The sequence below is a fragment of the Balearica regulorum genome, chromosome 3, assembly GCF_011004875.1.
Source record: "Balearica regulorum gibbericeps isolate bBalReg1 chromosome 3, bBalReg1.pri, whole genome shotgun sequence".
Classification (NCBI taxonomy): Eukaryota; Metazoa; Chordata; class Aves; order Gruiformes; family Gruidae; genus Balearica; species Balearica regulorum.
Genome location: NC_046186.1, coordinates 96,059,180 through 96,076,741, shown reverse-complemented (window position 1 = coordinate 96,076,741; position 17,562 = coordinate 96,059,180). Strand labels below are relative to the sequence as shown.

Genomic DNA, 17,562 nt, shown 5'->3' with positions numbered 1-17,562 from the left:
CACAAGAACCTATGCTGATCAGAGTAAAATTGGTATGTGGATGTGTAGTCTCTCCACATAGATTCAGAAGTATAAAGGGTGTCGTAGTGTGATGCCAGACAAGGATCTGATAATAAAAGATTTTCATGTAGGGACAATAGCTGTGGGTCTTCAATTAACATGCTCTTTATTTGTAAGTGGGGTTGGATGATGATACAAGAAAGAGTTTTAGTAGTATAAAACCCAGAGTTTTTTCCTTTCTTTGGAAAAGAAGGTGATCTTGTGATTAAGAGTCTCTTGTGCCTTGCCAAGAGCTTGCTGTGTATTCATGTGCAATTTGCATGTGCTCAGATTTTCCAAGAGAGGCCTTAGATTTTTCCAACTTTGTTTTAGTATCACTTTTGAGTAGGTTGATTTTTGAGTTTTGTGTTGGTTTTTTTTTCCCCTCAAAACTGCTGCTTATTGAAAGCTTCACTTGGAATGGTGGATGCTTAGAAATTCTCAAATCCAGTGCCAGAGTGTTTCCGAAACAACACTTGCATTGAAGCACCCAAAATCTATAGCTGTCTTTGGAAATACAGGCCTTAATTTCTCTGCGTGTTCATCCCTACCAGAGGGATTGTAATGTCCTTTCTTTGTGAAGTGCTTGAAAGACACGACAGAAGCGTGCAGTGGCACTGTGTGTTAGAGCAGCATGACAAAAATGCCTTGCATATGTAGGAATTATATTTTCCTGGGGGTATTTTCCTGAAAGTCACTAAAACAAGTGGGAAACCCATGTATGGAAAAAAATTCCTGTCAGCTGGTAAATGAAGGAATAACATGGCCGTACTGCTGTTGGTGGGCTCCTGTTAAAGAAGATGTTGCCGTTTTTGCAGGTCTGTCACTGGAGCGCTCAACCAATTCGATTGCCTCGCGTGCTCGACTGTGTGAAAGGGAGGAAGAAGTCATGGCTTGTTTTGAGACAGCGTGTGTCGTTGCCCAGGTGTACTTGCAGGAGCTTGAAAAGGTAAGGAGAAACGTGCTCAGGGTGTTACCTGGTGGCCTGGGTGGAATTTCCAGGGTTTTGACAGCAGAAATGATGGGGAAATGCCAAGTGGTCATGGACAATAAGAAGTATGAGGACAAGTTGGAAGGTGTGAGGTGTCTCGGTATAAGCCATTGCAAAACAGCGGTTCATCTGGTCTCTGTTTCCTCTGAGAATGAGGTCTGGAAACCAGTTTTGCCTGTGGTAATGCGCTGAATACTTCAGATATGCTCAGGTTGTATCTCAAGTTGAACTTACTAAAGAGAGACTACAAACTTTGCATAGCAAGTGCCAGCATGAAGGAACCCAAGACGTTTTACGTATCTGCCCTGTAAATGATACACAGTAGAAGATACTGAGATTCCTAATGCTGAAAGTAATAACCTTTTTGGGTCAGCATAGCAGTTTAACTGTCAGTGCTTCACCTCCTCCAAGTGAAACGGGAGGAACCTAGATCATTAGTAGCAAGTAACTGCTTGGTCAGAGTTGGCTAGGATGCGGAGTGAGATGAGTGCTCTGAGCCCTCCACTGAGCTGTAGTATGTGCCACTGATTTGCTGGACACATGCTTAGAGGTCTCTATCTGTGTAACTTTGCCCAGCTGAGTTTAACAGGGCACACTGTGTGCTTCCAACGCCCTTCCTTTGCCACATGGTATGCTTGACACCAGCAGCACTGATGGCAATGCATGTTACCTGTTCTTCTGTAACTTAATGGCCTTTGGCCTTCTGACCAGATATTTCTACTCTTCCCAGCAACACAGGTGTGTACCTGTTCCAGGTTTTGTTTTTAGTTTAAAACAAGAATGAATTTTTGTATATGCACTAAGCTTATCTTTTAAGAATGCCAGCTACCAAGTTGTCTGGTCTCTTTCTTTGTAGGAAAAAGCTGAATGGCTTTTTTTTATTTAAAATTAAGTACTGTGCTTCCCTTGTGGAAGGACGAGTTCCTGCCAGTACTGGGCACTGTCGGTGTTTTTACTGACAGCTTGTATCTTCAAAGAAGGGAAAGAGTTTGAACTGTAATTCATTCATCTTCTGGACACAGAGACAAGGATGCAGGATTAGTGATACATGTATTAAAAGTCCATAGGCCTTCTCCAGTCCTGGATGTAAAACCCTGCTTTGGGGAGTCCACACAGAGCAACTTTCAGCAATGAAAGCTGTTTGTTACCAGTAAGGAAGCAAAAGCAAGAAGGGTTTAATAGGAGAAACAGAGGAAAGGCTAAGATTGTTCCATCAGGACGCCTGATAGCTTACTAACTCTTAACAAGTATTTATGTTATTTAAACTAGACTTACCTACTCAAACATTGCATTAATATTTCTGTGCAAGATGCTGGACCTGTGTGATTGGAGTAGTACTTCTGAAGCCCTCGGTATCAATGTGTAGCTTTCTACTTACTTTGTTAAAGGTTGGAAAGTAATAAGGGGTGGTGTTTCAAAACTCATATTGCATGCAGAATATTTTGTAGAAGCCACTGTATAGTTTATTTTAAAGTTGACTTTGAAAGGTTTTTGAATAGCTGATGAAGGTAAGTTTTCAAGTAGTCTGAGGAGGAATCCGATGGCATAAGCTAACATTTTATTGTTGGAGATGTCTCTGGCTTATGAGGAACTGGCTAGTTTAAATGGTTGTCTATAATCCCAGATATTTCTTTCCTCCCCTCACAGACCTTAAACAACACGCATTCAAGGAGTATCAAGGGCAGCAACATTACTTACTCTGAGTTTGAACTTTCCTTCTTCCTGGAAGCAGCTCTACAGAGTGCCTATGTGACTCATTTAAAGAAGGGGTAGGTGGATGCAGCTGTTAATAAAAATAGATAATGTTGCATGTCTTGTCCCAGAACAGATGAAATCTTACTTCTGTGTATGTGTTCTGTTGTGATTTTTCTTTTTTGCTGCTGGCTCACCTCAAGTCCCCCTCAGTGTCCTTCACTCCCTCCTATTTGTCTCTCTCTGTCTCTCAAGAGTCCTAAACCTCGTTTTTCCAGACCCACAAGTAGGGTGGAGTAGAACAGTTTTGTTGTCTTGACTCATCTCTGCTCCCTGTGGAGATGAGGTTGACTGTAAGAGAGTGTGGAATTTATACTGCTGTGTACTTTTAAAAAGTTCAGCCACAGGGCCTGGTTTAGAGCTCTGTGAGGTGTTAAGGGTAGTTTCTTTCATTTATTTATTTGTTTGTTTTATTTAAGGTCTTAAATGTCCCAGTCGATACCCCAAATCTGTGTGGTTTTACTGGAGAGAATGCATGTGGGAGCAGTGCTGCTCCAGGGTATTTATTATGCCTCTGAAATACAGCTCCCAGTGAACCTTGGAAGGGCAAGAGGTATCTGCAAGCCTATAGTGGATTTCACCTGAGGAAAACCTTCTTAAGAACAATAAAAAAGACATTGTAAATGCCCACTTCCAAAAGCTATTGGTGAGGGCACACTGTTCCCTAAAAGAGGCCGTGTCTTCAAACCATAATCACTTCTGTTTAGCTGATGAAGAGATTGCCATGTAGGAAGAGTGTCTCTTCACCATGTGTAAACAGTACTTGTAAGAATCTGTCCTTCTCTTGTCCTGTTCACCGTATTACCTCATTTATTCTCAAGTAATCAGATACTGAATTTTTCACTGCTCTATGTAATATTGCTGGTCAAAGTTTTAAAAAATTTAAGCAAATTGTCTTTGAAAGTATTTAATTTTGGCTGGTTTTTGTAACTTCACCCCAGTCAAAGATGTTTTTATCTAATTTTCTTCACTCTTCCTGCTGAGTAAGATGGAGAAGAAAGCAACAAATGAGGGGAGATTGAGAGGAAGAAAACTAGAAAAAAAGAATCCCAGCAAAAATCAATTTAAATTCTTCTGTAGAAAATTGATAGCATTTTTTTTACTTTGGAGGAGAGGTTCTTGTTTAAGGCTTTTTTGCTAGTTTTTCATCCCCCAAGAATGACTTTAAATGCAACTGTGAATAGCCTCTGTGTTCCACATTCTTTCATTAAAAGCCTGCACGTACAGTGAAGCTGTACTTGTAAGCATATCCATGAGGGGTGCCTTCAGGTAAGCCTTGTTTAACCCAAAGGCTTACAAATACACAAAGCCCAAATATTGTAAAATGACCCCTTTAGTCCAGTGAGTACAAGTTCATGTGTAAAGAAAGTATGGACGTATAAGTATGAGGCGTAGTCTCAGTATCATCTCGTCAGCAGGGGACAGGTATGTGGTTTTCCCAGGTGAGGTAGTGGTTGACCAGCTGTGGTACAGCATGTGCTTTCCTAGCCTTTTGCCATTCTCATGGAGAACAAAAAGCTCAGGTCTTGACAGTAAGCTCATTAACTATGTAATAAAATAAAATCTCATTTAGAACATATGGCACTGATGTCCTCTAGGCACTTTTTGAATATCACACTCACTCACGTTCGTTTTATTCAGCAACGTTTTAAATTCAGTCTTCATCAATTCAATATATCCAGGGGGTTATTTTAGCTATTACTGTGGGCTCTGCTTGCTCCCTTCCCACGTTATTTTAATGACAGCCTTAAAAAAAACCCCAAACCCAAAACCACAATAAAAAACCCCAAACTACCACAAATCCAACCACAAAAAACCCTACAGGAAAACAATTAGGAATCAAAATACATGTGTGAATGAAGCAGCGCTTTGATAATAAGCTGAATCGCTGCAGTAGCAGCGAAATGTTCTCTGTGGCTGTCTCCTGATGAAAGAGCATCCCAGTTGGTGCGATGGAGGTCCCGTGGCTGGGACGGGAGCGGAGCCCCGTGCGCTCCTCCCCTCCTGCAGTGCAAGTGAGAAACACCAGCCAGGGAAATGAAAGGTCCTGTGGGACTCCACAGCTTGTCTCTGCTCCCCCCCCCCCCCCCGCCCCAGCTGGGATTAATGTGTGGTTTCTGCCACGAGAGGGCATAAGCAGCATTGGGATATATTACGGAAAAAGGAGGGAAGTGGGAAGAAGCTTTTTAGGATGCGTCATTTGTATAATAAATTTCTCCACCTGATATTGAACAGCTCAAAGAAATGCTTTTGTTCTCCTTATTGCTTCTAGCATGTTCAGGTAGGAAATAAGCCTTGGATGATGAATGCTCAAGCTGGCAAGGGGGAGAGTAGGTCCTTTCTGGTGGGATGTCCTTCCCCAGCAGCACACGTGTACAAAAGAAACAGTGAGTGCTTTATTCTTGCCTTGCTAGGCAGAAGAGCTGAGGGATATGAGTGGTGGTGTTGTACTTTTGTTCCTGCTGGCAGGAACAGGCATATTTCTTTCGGAGCGTGGTCAGGGATGCCCTTTTCTCTTGCAGTGTGCAGAGGAAAGGAGGCACCAGTACAAAACAAAGGTCCAGTCTCCCTTTCAGATGTTGAGCTGTCAGCTGTAAGGACCAGCAAGTCTTGCAGCTGTGGAAGTCCCAGATGCTTTTAATAAGATGTTTACTTAAAAATACTGTGTTGCTGAAGGCACGTTTCCTGTGGTTGTTTGGCCTGCTGCACCTGAAAAAGGTTGAGCAACGTTGATGCTGTGGATGCAGAATATAGGCAGGCAGATGCTATCGTACTGTAGGAGGCAGCCAGTTGTCTTTCATGTTAGCATCTGCACTGGCTTTTCTGGGTTTTTTTCCTGATGTGGATGTGTGAAGATTAGCCTCATTCCTTACTGCCTTTCCTTTCAGAGTATTGAACAGGTATTACTACTTTATACTGTTACAGGGGCTTTGGTCGAGATAGTCTTAGTATTTTCTAAGGGCAAACAGGCTTCACTCGTGTGAAGTAGTGGTTATATGTATGCTGCTTTCTTAATGGCATTTGAAGTATGTGTGGAGTTTCACAGGCAAGACAAAGTCAGCTTTCAAGAGGATGTGGTTGGTTTTGGAAGCTGTAGGTGGGAAACTTTTGAAGAAAATTAATTTCTGAAAAATAAATATTAAGCACTTATTAGAAATCAGATTTCGTTATGATCCCTCAAGTTAGGACCTAAATTACTTTGGAAAACCCTGATGAAAATGCCTAGTAGGGAAAACTTACACAATTGTTTCTCTTCCCTTCTGTCAGTTTTCTAGAGTGCTCAGTTCCCTTTTGAAACTTTGCAGGCTTCTGTTGCAAGGGCACTTTGAAAGAGTAACTTCACGTGTGTCTTTTTTTACAGTAGAATCTAATGGGCAGAGGTAGGTAGGACAGTCTCTGCCAGAGTATTCATCTTATCTGAGAAATTTATGTGGGCTTTCTTGTCATTTATCTCCTCTTCAGTCTTTCCAATCTAGCACTTCACCCAGGACACCAGGAGAGTACAGCTGGTAATTTGGGAGTGAGGCTTACTGCCTACTGGACGGATCTAGATAAGTGCTAAGCTTTTGTTTTGTATTGGGGTTTTTTGGGTTTGATTTCGGTTTCTTTTTTTTTTCAGCACCCGACTTCTCTTAGGCTGTCGTTAGGAGACTTTAATGTGCTTTGCTGTAGTTACTTGTCTCGTATCTCCTTTCATAGGAGTCTGAGAATCTAAGGCTTACTTCTTCAGGTGTGTTTTGTTCCTGTGCATGAACAGCTGTTTAAGGAGAAAGTATGAATTTTTAGAAACCTGGGTGAAATGCAAAGATACAAAAGGAGCTGGGCAGAGGCAATGGTGTTGCTGCTGTTTGTCTGCCTTCAGGTACAGCTTTCCCCTGGAGAGGTGGTTCTGCAAACTGCTGTGCAGTCATCTCAAGGTGATCTGTTCCAGAAAGCTGGAGAGGAACTTTTTGCAAGGGCATATAGTAATAGGGTGAGGGGTAATGGTTTTAAGCTGAAAGAGGGTAGATTTGGATTACATATATAGATTACATATTAGGAAGAAAGTGCCTCACCACCCTCACAGTAAAGAATTTCTTCCTAATATCTCATCTAAATCTACCCTCTTTTTTTTTTTTTTTAACGAGTTTAATGATCATGTGCTTTTCCCTTCCTGTTCTTTCTCATTTCTTTCTCTGGCATTTTAGCAGTGCTGTGGGGGCCTATGGACTCTTCCAACTCATTTAATTTCCATGATCTGATGTTCACTTACAGTGCCGTGGCTTGAGGCAACAGTACCTGGGATTTCCAGATAGTCTTCTATCCAAGTCCTACAGAGGCTCAAGATTGCTTAGTTTCTGATCTAGACAAGATCAAGTGGATTCACCATGGATTGCCAGAGGCTTTTTCTTTGTATCCTCATCCACTTATCTACATACACGTATTTGTGTTCAAGCACGTACTTTTCTATTTGTTAACTTCTTCAGGTCCTAATTTAAAAAAATCTCTTCAAGTGCATGCGTTAATGGAACAGTAAGTTCCTTATTGTTATGAGTAGAGCAATTCATGCGCTTAAAATGAAATGTGTGGTCAGATGGCCTCCTGGCTTGGAACAGTAGAGTGGAAAGACAAACTCCTGTGGTGAGGTATGTTTGCAGACTGCTGGCAGGTGTGCTCTGTCACCTGTCACAGCTCAATAATGTTCGATAAAGTTCAAAATATAAAAGCTGCCAAACCAAATCCTCAGTCCTGTAGAACTGGTATTGTTGTCAGACGCTTTGCATGTTTCAGACAGAGCCCGGAGCAGGTGCTCTCTGAGAGACCCTGACCACACAAGCACTTGTCTGGGAGGTGGTGGGTGCTAGGTGCTTCTCCCATACTATTTGTGCTCCTACCTTCAGTTGAAGGTGTTCCCAGGCGTTTGTTGTGCAGCTCGTGGTTTCAACCCTGACTGCTTGCAAATGGGCAGCAATTTGCCATTTATTCTTTCATTCACTTCAGTGTGTCAATACTCATTCCTTCCTTTTCCTTTCCCCTTCCCCCCAGAACAAGGTGTTTCTGCCATGAAGCTTAACTTGGTTTATGACCTTGTCTAAAAAGTGGAACTGAAATGTTGCTCTAGTTCTCTGGGAAGAAAACTGTCTCTTTTTAGCACGTTCTCTAGGTTTTTTTCTCTCTTAAGTATGTGCCAAATGTGGAATTAATTGCCTTTGCACATGGTCACTAATCTTCTTTCTGTTGCTAGTTAATGGAATTCATTGATACTTTATTAAGACAAATACCATTATCCTAACAAGAAGTGTAAACATACACATTTTTGAAAATGTTGTAGAATCGTTATACAACATAACTCTTCTGTCCAGCCTCTTAAGGATCCCAAGGAAGCACAAGAAATGCCAGTAGTTTTCAGTAACTGAGAAGAGCAGTTGGGCAGGTGCATTTTGTTTAGATGGGGAAACTTACTGATTTTTTGGCTCTCTGATAATAAATAGCATGTGAACAATTCTGTTGGGTTTGGTGCGACTACTCATGCATAATGATCACCACGTGCTTTATTGCTTTCCTCAGTTTAAGGTCCAGAAGCGCATCTTTGTGGGTATAGTCTTTGCTAGACCCACAGAAAAGCACTAGATGCCTTGGCTTTATAATTGGAGAACTTGCTGAAGCATTAAAGTGCAGCTTACAAAAACTTCTTTGAGCTTTTTTCCTGTGATAAATTCAAAGCACATCTTTTACGTAGGAGAAAAAGACAGCATCTGACTTTCTCCACAGGGGCAAGTCTCCAGTGTTTTTGCTCTTGCTTTGCTTTGTTGCTTGTCTGTAGATTGCCCATAACTACATAATCCACAAATTAGCTCAAAGTTTAAAATCTTGAGATAAGCATTGATTGGAAGTAAGGCCACATTCATTTGCATTCTGTGACTTGGTGACCAGAAACTTTAAGGGTGGCATTTTACGTAGCGAATATTCGTGGTAAACATGATCGACTACCCCCTTCCCCAAAATAATTACTTTTTTTATTTCTTCAGATGTTTGTCATTGATTCTGGAGTGCAAGAAGGCTTGCAGTGCATGAGAGTGGGCACAAGCACAGTCTGTACTGCTTGCCTTCAAAATTTAATCAGATTGACAGAAAAGGTTGTTATGGCTTTTTCTAATGAAATCTAGGTTTTGCCTGCACAGAAAATTCTCCTGGAATAAGCTGAAGTGGCAGTTAATGTACCACTACAACTGCTTATCTGGTTGTCTTTATTTCAGTAGAGCATTGCTCCTTTTCTGATAGCTTGGATTTCTTTGGGTAGCTTCTACCCTGCAATGAAGTGAGATGAACCAGTTTGTAGTTACTGTGGTTGTATGGCCATGTCCTTAGCCTTGAAGAGATTACAGGCTGCAAGTGTGTTAACTAGTGTGTCCAGTGTTTAATCTTCCCTCTCCGCATCTCTCTTAGTGCTCAGACACATGATTAAGATACCGTTTGACAACTAGTCTGCTTTAATTGCTCATGGTGTATGCAGAGTAATGTGATTTAAATTTTTTTTTTTAAGCCTAACCCTCTTTTATTGCAGGTTAAACATGCTTGCAGACAGTTACTGCAACTTAGCTGCCTGATAATAAACTGTTTAAACCACTGTAATTTCATCATGTGTCTGGACCATCAGGCACAAGGTGTTGAAGCACCACCTAAAAGGAATTGTCATTTAAAAGCATCGCATAAGCTCAGTATAATTCAAACAAGTACAATCTGTATATATGAAGAGGAGATGTGGATGCTTGTAAGAAGAAGCATCTGCTTTATAAATACGAGCTATGAAAGGCTTCCAAATGTCCCCTCTGTTCGTCAAATGTGAATGCGATCTTCGCCTAGGAAGCCATCTGGAGTAGGCATGCTACAGTTGCTGCCTCGCTCGGTGCCATTGTCCTATCTGCGCCTCAGAGGGATTTGTCTCGCTAGTGCGCACTCAATATTAGTGACTATTTCATGCATTTGTTTGAATGTCAATTTTGTCGCCAAGCTTTGGTACATCATAAAAATATTTTGTCTCCAATGTGCTGGTTTTTTACGATGGGTGGGTTTTTTTTCCTGCCTTCCCCATAGAAATATTGTGAAAGGAGTGAGGAGTCTGCGAGAAATACTACGGACTGTGGAAACAAAAGCTACTCAGACCTTCAAAATGGTAAGGAGAATGAATGGGAGATTGGAAGGTGGGGTAATCTACTATGCAGGAATTCTCTCTGTTTATTAACCAGTGCAGCAGGACAAAAATGTCCTCAGTTGATTGATTGCTGCCTTTTTTTTTTTTTTTAAACTTTTGAAGTGATGTGTCAAGTGATGCACTTAATTCAAAGACCTGCCCAATTGAAACCTCAGACCATTCAGACCTGGGGGTGTGGGTTATCTTTGGGTTTTGGGTTTGTTTTTTGTTTGGTTTTTTTTTTTTTTTCCAGTGGGTTTTCTTGTCCTGGTAGAAACGAGGATGTATTTAATTTGACAGTGCTGTCCTCAAGTGAAAATGTCTTGTCTTGTTTTCTTTCTTGCTTTTCAGTGTATGCACACCTTTTTGCATTTGCACATAGAAGCATTAAGTACTTCTGGCTCTTGCAACCAGCAGTGCTTTTTTTAGACTCAAATGCTTCAGTGTTCTTCCTGTAAAACTCCCTTCAATACAGTACAGAGTGATTTTAAATTTACAATTTTTTTTTTAATGTTGGCATTCTGCATCCTGTTATCTTGAGTGCCTCTGGTAAAGAAATCATGGAGAAAGTTATTTAGGTGCCTGTTTAACTTCTTAGACCTTTAACTAGTTCTTCCCTGTCTCCCCTTTAAGAGATCTTGTCTTGAAGTTACTCGGGAGGTAACAAGGTTGACAGCAGGGAGAATAGCAGTCTTGAGTTCATGAATGAAAACTTTGCATCCCTAAAAGCATTGATGTTGTTATGATTAACCTTGTTTTGTGCTTTGTTCAGCTTTGTGTTTTGTGTAATTACAGATAAGTGTGGTAAGGGAGGTGAGCATAGCATGGGTTTTTGCATAGCGTTTTGGAGATGGAGGGTCCAGGTTCCAGTGGATGGACTGACTGTGTGCATAACTCACATGCAAATGCAGAGCTAAAACAAAAGTGCGAGCAGAAGGGGTGTCCTGGGTGCTTTTTTTGCCTAGGTTCCTCATATGTTTGTATTTTGGAGCTTCTCTTCTGGAAATGAATCTTCTCATTGCCTTGTGCTCACCTTATATGCCTAATTGAGAATACAGATGCATGTGGAAGTTTCTGCAGGGAATTAGAAGAGGTGACTTAAATAATTGTCACGCTCAAATGGTTGCATCCTTTTCCAGATTGAGATCAGGGTTCAGGGGATTTTTCTTGCTCACCTGTTTTATCATTTGAGTCTAACCATCTGCTCTTCCTGTACCATGACAGAACATGGCACTCGAATGCTTCTGTCCCTGTGCAGCTGGGGAAAGCTGTACAGCACTCCTGGGGGATTTATCCCTAAGGGGAAATCTGAAGGTGTTCATCCAATAGGTTTTTCCTGGGATTTCCATTTTACTGGAAGTTGCATTTTCATTTTCTTACTTATTTTTAAAGAGCTGTCAAGAGGGCAAAGGGAGGAATGTGCTTAATTAAACAAGTTTTTCAAGCATGAAAGTAAAACACATGATTTTTTTTTTTTCCCCCCAATTTGTGAGATCACAGTGTTCTTCAAGCATAATGATGCTTTTTTTTTAGCCAAAGGCAGTAATAACATGAATCAGAGTCTTGGCCTGTTCTGGTTTGGTCTTATTCAAAACAAGAGTGAAGCTAATTTACACAGCTACTGTACTGTATGTTAAAATCAAAGATACTAAAAGTATTTGGTGCTTGCCTTTTGAAAGGCTTATCACAAACTGCACTCCTACTTCTGTGTGAACCAGTAGAGATCTTTCTGTTGCTGGCATATTATTTTTCCCTCCCTGCTAAGACTGTAGGAAAAAATATAGGAGAGTTGACTCCTCAGGGTAAAACTGACTAAGTAATTACACACTGAGATGATAAAATGATACCGGCTAATGTCACAGACCCCTAGGCCATTTTGCTCATGGTTATTTGCTATAAAAAGCATAGAAAAGCCTAGTTAGAAACAGAAGGCTTTCTGTAACTTGTCAGTAGGAGTGCATGGAAGGTCTTGGAGTTTCCAGGGAGTTGTATGTGAGAATATTTCTTTGAGGCACCGTCAATACATTCAGATCACTTTGCCATTTGCTAGGTACATCTATGAAACCTCCCTTTCTGGTGTTTAAGAAACAGTGCATGCTACTGTGGTTGTATTTTAGACTAATTCAATGAATTTATGTGTGGTGAGGTGGATAAAAATAAAGAACCTTGCATCAAAATAAGTTATTTTTCTGAATCTGGTAACAGGAACTGTAACCTCAGTATGGTTTATTTGGTCCTATAGATGTCATACCTCAAATGGAGTAATGCTTCAGTTTATCAATCATAGCTATCCTGGCATTTGAAAGAAAATTACTCTTTGTGGCCTCATAACACATCTCAAAGTGTAAATTGTATATAAAATACATATACAGGAGTCAGAGAAGTTCCAAAATAATACTTACAGGTATTAGGACAGAAGGGCTGAAGTTTCAGCCTGCCTCGGTTCTGGGCAGTATTTACTCTACAACTCAGAGAGCTATGCTGCTTAAAATTCACAGAAGATACCACCCATTTTCATGTCTCTGGGCTTGTTTGCATGTTCATCTATTTACAATGCAAAAAGTAGATTTTTTTTTTTTTTTTTTTTTTGGGTGGGGGACAAGGACAAATGCCAAAGATAGTTTTGCAAAGTCAAGTGAGCTTGCCTGCTTTTGGGCACAGCTTGCCAGCCATGCTATGAACTGGAAGGCAAGTATTTAAGGAACCTTGGCCACTTGATGGTTAAAAAAGTGCATGTGATGTTGCTGACTCAATATAAAGTTCCTAACTCTCTTCTCTCCTCCCTCCATTACTGCAACAAAAAGAGAGCAGCAATACTGAGATGAAGCTATAAAAGGCTGCAGGAAGAGTGATATTAACAGATAAAGGGTTGATCTCTTAAACCTAATACAGAAGTAGCCTCTGGGCTGAGACTTGCATACAAAATTCCAAGGCTGAGAAAGCAGTGGAGTGCCATCATACTCTAATAACATTTGTGAGTTTGTCTCAGCGGTCCACGTGGCAATCAGTTGTCTTCATTCACCAAAGCGTCCTTTGCTGTCAGGCCTTTTGGATGCTTTTTTCCTACAGCATTGCAACAAGACCATGTAAATGCAGAAGGGTGGCCTTTTCGGGGTGGGGGGATGGGGAAGGTGAAGAAACTGCCACTGCTGTATACTTTTTGGCAACTGTTTTAGCTTTCTGAAAAGTGGTCCTGTCGCATTGTTGGTACATCTCCTTCCCAAGGTGGAATATGGGGAGGGGTGAATCTTTTGTGCTGGAGAAGGCTTCACTGATGGCTCTTTTTCCTGTACTGTTCCCCGATCTCTAGACTGCAGCCAAACAGCTAGCGCAAGTACTTCTCCATTCCCTCAGTGAAGACTGTTACTGGAGCCCTTTATCTGATCCGCTTCCTGAGTTCATGAACAAGGAAGATCAGTCTTATGTTAGCAATCTTCTTTGTCGGAGGCCTGAGCTGTATACAGAAGAGAAGTAAGCGTTCTTTTTTTATTTCAGTTTATTGTCAGGAGGAAGGAGAGTGTTCTAACACTCTTCAATACTGCTAATTCTGTCACTTGATGCACGTAGTAGTTTTGTGTGTTCTTGTTTTTAACTTTGCACCAAAAAGCCTGCTGGAAAAATAAAACACTAAACCTTGAGTGTTTGAAAAAAATTTTTTTTTTTTTTCCCCCCCATGAAGGAAGAAAATCCAGCCAAATAGCTGTCTTTGCTATGAGATGGAAATAATCTATTTATGGTTCAGTATAGCTCATGTAGGATATATTGCAGAGCTTTTAATTGTATGAACCTGCAAAAGAAGGTATTGCCTAGCAAATGAATTATGCATGAGATGTTTCAAGTTACTGCTGCTCTTGTGAAATGAGAAAGAGACTGACAGGATACTTCTTGACCTTCCTCAGAAAAATGTGTTCTGTCTTTCAGTGCGTACTGCCCTCAAGACAACGTAGAAGAGGCTCTTCTTCTCCTCTTAATCAGTGAATCCATGGTAAGCCAAAAATGAGTTTGTAATACTAACAGCACAAAGGAATATCTGGTGTTTCTATGTTAGGTCTTTGGTTGGTTTTGTTTACAGAATCTTCCCTAGATAAACAGAAGCAAGGATTTGGCTGCTGAACAGGAAATGCTATTTATTCCTTTATTAGTGACACCACTTTTATTAAATGGAACATCACTGAAGGGTTTGGGGGATTGTCAAGAAGAGGAAGTGACTGCATTCACCATAGCTGCGTGCAGGTTCTGACATCCAGATACATTGTCAGTAGACAGATGTTTCCATTCAAAACATCTGTGTGGATTTATAACTCAAGAGTGAGAGGAAAGGAGCCTTGCCTAAAGCCAGGCATGATGGTGGTACCCGCTGTTTGGCATTTGCAGTATACAATATCCTGCTTACATTCCTTAGTCTTCAGGGCTAATGTTTTAGCTGTTTCAGTCCTGAGTGATCTTTGGCAGTTTCTGATGCTGATGATACAGCGAGTTTTTGTCATATGCAGAACCATCCCATAATGAACCACAGTGAAAGAATTAGATTTCTTCTATTTATAACATCGGTTGCTTTAAAAAAAAATCCCTTTAAGAGGAAGGGGAAAAGGTGGAGAAAAACAACTGCATGGAAAACTGCTCAGTAACCTTTGACCACTTTCTTGTTCTGGGAAGATGCAAACATACAGAAAATGTGTAAGGAAAGTTACTTTGCTTTAAATACTGAGTGGTCACTTGTAGCTCAAAGTGAGATTTGAAAACCTTGGAGCATCAATGACCCTCTTAAGAACTTTTAAACATCTTTCAGGGAAGTTGAAAAGAGATACTGTGGAAACTTTGTTTTGGTTTGGTGTTTGCTTCCTTCAGTTATAATTTGTATGGTTCTTCTGGCTCAAGTCCTTTCCCGCAGACTTCTTCAGAACATGGCAATTTAACATTGTTTGCTTTTAAAATTTCGGGGGAAAATTGAAGAGGTGGAACCACCCCAAAATATTAAATTGACTTAAAAAATCACTAACATCTGAGTTACTATACTTTGTCCTGTTTAGTGCTTTCTAGATTAAGCTTGTACAGTACATCTGCTTTGTGTTTTCAAGGGCTTTTCTGCAGTTAGAAGGGCTTTTAGTAATTGGAAGTGGACACTCCAGGAGTGAGGGCTTGTAGAACATCACATGCACTTTTATTAAAATCAGAAGAACTCATGTCAGCGTGGCTTGTCATGGCTGATGCAAGCGGGGAGGAGGACCAGGGGCCTGCAGCAGCAGCAGTACTGCCTGCCTCAGCCCTTTCTGGGGCTGGGCTTGCAGTGAGAAAGGCCTTGTGGGACCCTGAGCTCTACAGAGGTGAAGGAAAGTTATCCCTGTTTCATCCAATATTGCATAAAATGGCAAACTGATTCTATAACTAAATCAGGGATGAAGCAATGTGAAAATGGTGTTGATAGGAGCTGGACTGCTGTGCTGAATTCAAGGCTAAATAAGTAAGCTTGTGTTTGCTGAAGTGCTGTCTTCTACGTACAGGAACTTTCTGGAGGTAGATGGAATGCATTTTGATCTGCTGCATATAAAGCACTCTACTACAGGATCTTTGATTATTTGAGTGCTGCAGGAACCATAACTGTCTTTCTGTTTTTTGGGAAATGGAACATCTGAGCCTTCCTCTTGCATTAGCAATAGGCTTGCTATGAGTTTGTTTTAACAAAAATAGGGGACAAGTGTATAGAAATACTGCTGGGTATAGAAACGCACTTAGCAACCACAGGAATGTGCTTCTGAAGTGAAGGGACAGAGGGAGCAATCTGATTCTTACATATGTTTGCAATCCATAAATATTTTCCTGTAGTTTTACTGTTATGGTACTAAGAAGGGGAAATTTTGTTTAATTTATGAGGAGACATCTTTTCTATGACAGCTTTGTTGTAGGCTAGTGAGTTTTCTCATGTACAGGTTTGTGGTTAGTTTGTTTGAAGATTTTTGTTTGGTTTTTTAAAACTTGCTGAAGCTCATGGAAAATGAGTTAACAAGAAGCAGATTTCCAGTTCAGGTCTCCCTAACGATATAATGTTAACAACTGAATAAAACATATTTTCCTTCCTGGAGAGAGTGTCAGTGGCAAGTGATCATGATATGTTTCTGTAGGTCAGTAAGCAACATAGTTGGTGTTCCAGGATTTTGGCTGGATTAGGCACTCTTTCAGTATTTACAATTATGAACCCCTTAAAATGAAACGGAAGTATACAATTAGGTTGGCTTGCTGGATGCTGTCCAGCTTCTCTGACACTTTGATTGCTCTGTCTGAGCAAAACTCACCAGAAAGGTACTTTCCCTGTCTGACTTTTTAACGAGATGAAGAAGCAACCATGCCATTATAACTCTCTTGCAGGACTGTAAAGCCCAACAGCTGCTCCACATGCCTGTTCCTGACTTTTGCCACTCCAAAATGAGCTCAAGGGGGACAAAACTCAAGGGGAAGAGGGACAGAAGAATTGTCAGCATGTGGAGGGGACACAGAGCAAAGATGTGCTGGGGAGGAGCATAAATCATCGCAGTACCTCAAAGTAAATATGTGATAAATTTGACGAAAAAGGAGACATGGTAGCTTTTTCAAGAAGTATACATCTGGAACACCTTTCCCCCTGCCCAAGCCATACAGGGAGGGAGTAGATCAGTGCTAGGTAGTTTGCTGCTGAAATTCACTCTATTTTTCTGTTTGTCTTGCCTTCCTACAGTGACTCTAACACGTACTTCACCAGGATCTGTGCAACTCCCCAGAAGATGTTACAGGGTCAAAAGAACTCTTCCTGTAGGGGGGAAAGGATAAAAGAAATCGCCTTTAAGGTGTTGTGAGCTCTCTGACTCTTAGTTTTGCTGGGTTCTGGCTTGTGACGCTGCCCCAGCTTTTCTTCTTATCCCTTTACCTTGCATTGGAAGGGAACCACTTTGTGTGTTTTGGTGGGATGAAATGAGAATATTTCTAAAGGGGTAATTAAGGGTTCCTTCAGTATTTCACTCTGTCTCTGAGCCTAAGTATGTGGAAGTTTTTCAGGTGGCCAAATAACGTGGTAGCCTCTGTCTTAGCTTTGAAGATGCTTCTGTGGGTATATTAAGACTTACAGTGAAAGTTGAGGCCTCTCTGCTCATGGCATTCTCCTGAGTTGCCTCCTGTATTCTTTCTGTCCTGTTGAAAATGGGAACCTGTTTTCATAAGCTCAGGCATCTCAGTAAACAATGAAAAGCATCCCAGTTGTTGAGTTTGGCAAGTGCTCCTCCTCCATGCCAGCTGTTATTTAGTCACAGTAGTTGGCTGTGGAGTTCTCACGAAGGAATCTAGTGAAGCAAATCAGGCAGCCTGAAGATTACCACAGTCAGGGCTGTCTTTAGGGGGTTTGTGGCCTCCTGGCTAAATTCTCATTCCTTATGCACAGCCTGAGTTATGGTACGGATGGGCTGTGTTTGTGAGAGGAGGAAAATGCTCTCCTTCGGACCAAGGAGAAGGCCAGTTGGTGACAGCCTTTACAAGCTCAGACTGTGTAGAATGATGTGTTCCTACCACATGTTGGAAAAAATGGACTGGCCTATTTTTAAACCACTAGTCCTCTTATTGCATTTAACCCATCAAGACCAGTGGT

The 17,562-nt window shown here is 41.1% G+C and overlaps 1 protein-coding gene across 9 annotated transcripts in view; it reads left to right on the top strand.

The window, feature by feature from the left end:
* Nucleotides 1–17,562, top strand: part of TTC7A (tetratricopeptide repeat domain 7A) — a 194,848-nt gene that overhangs the window by 43,889 nt on the left and 133,397 nt on the right. For all 9 annotated transcript variants that reach the window (XM_075749060.1, XM_075749059.1, XM_075749063.1 and 6 more), the window contains 5 exons: nt 858–988; nt 2,678–2,799; nt 9,857–9,935; nt 13,264–13,424; nt 13,875–13,938. In XM_075749060.1, the coding sequence (XP_075605175.1) occupies nt 858–988; nt 2,678–2,799; nt 9,857–9,935; nt 13,264–13,424; nt 13,875–13,938 (557 nt within the window). The remainder of the gene's footprint in view (nt 1–857; nt 989–2,677; nt 2,800–9,856; nt 9,936–13,263; nt 13,425–13,874; nt 13,939–17,562) is intronic.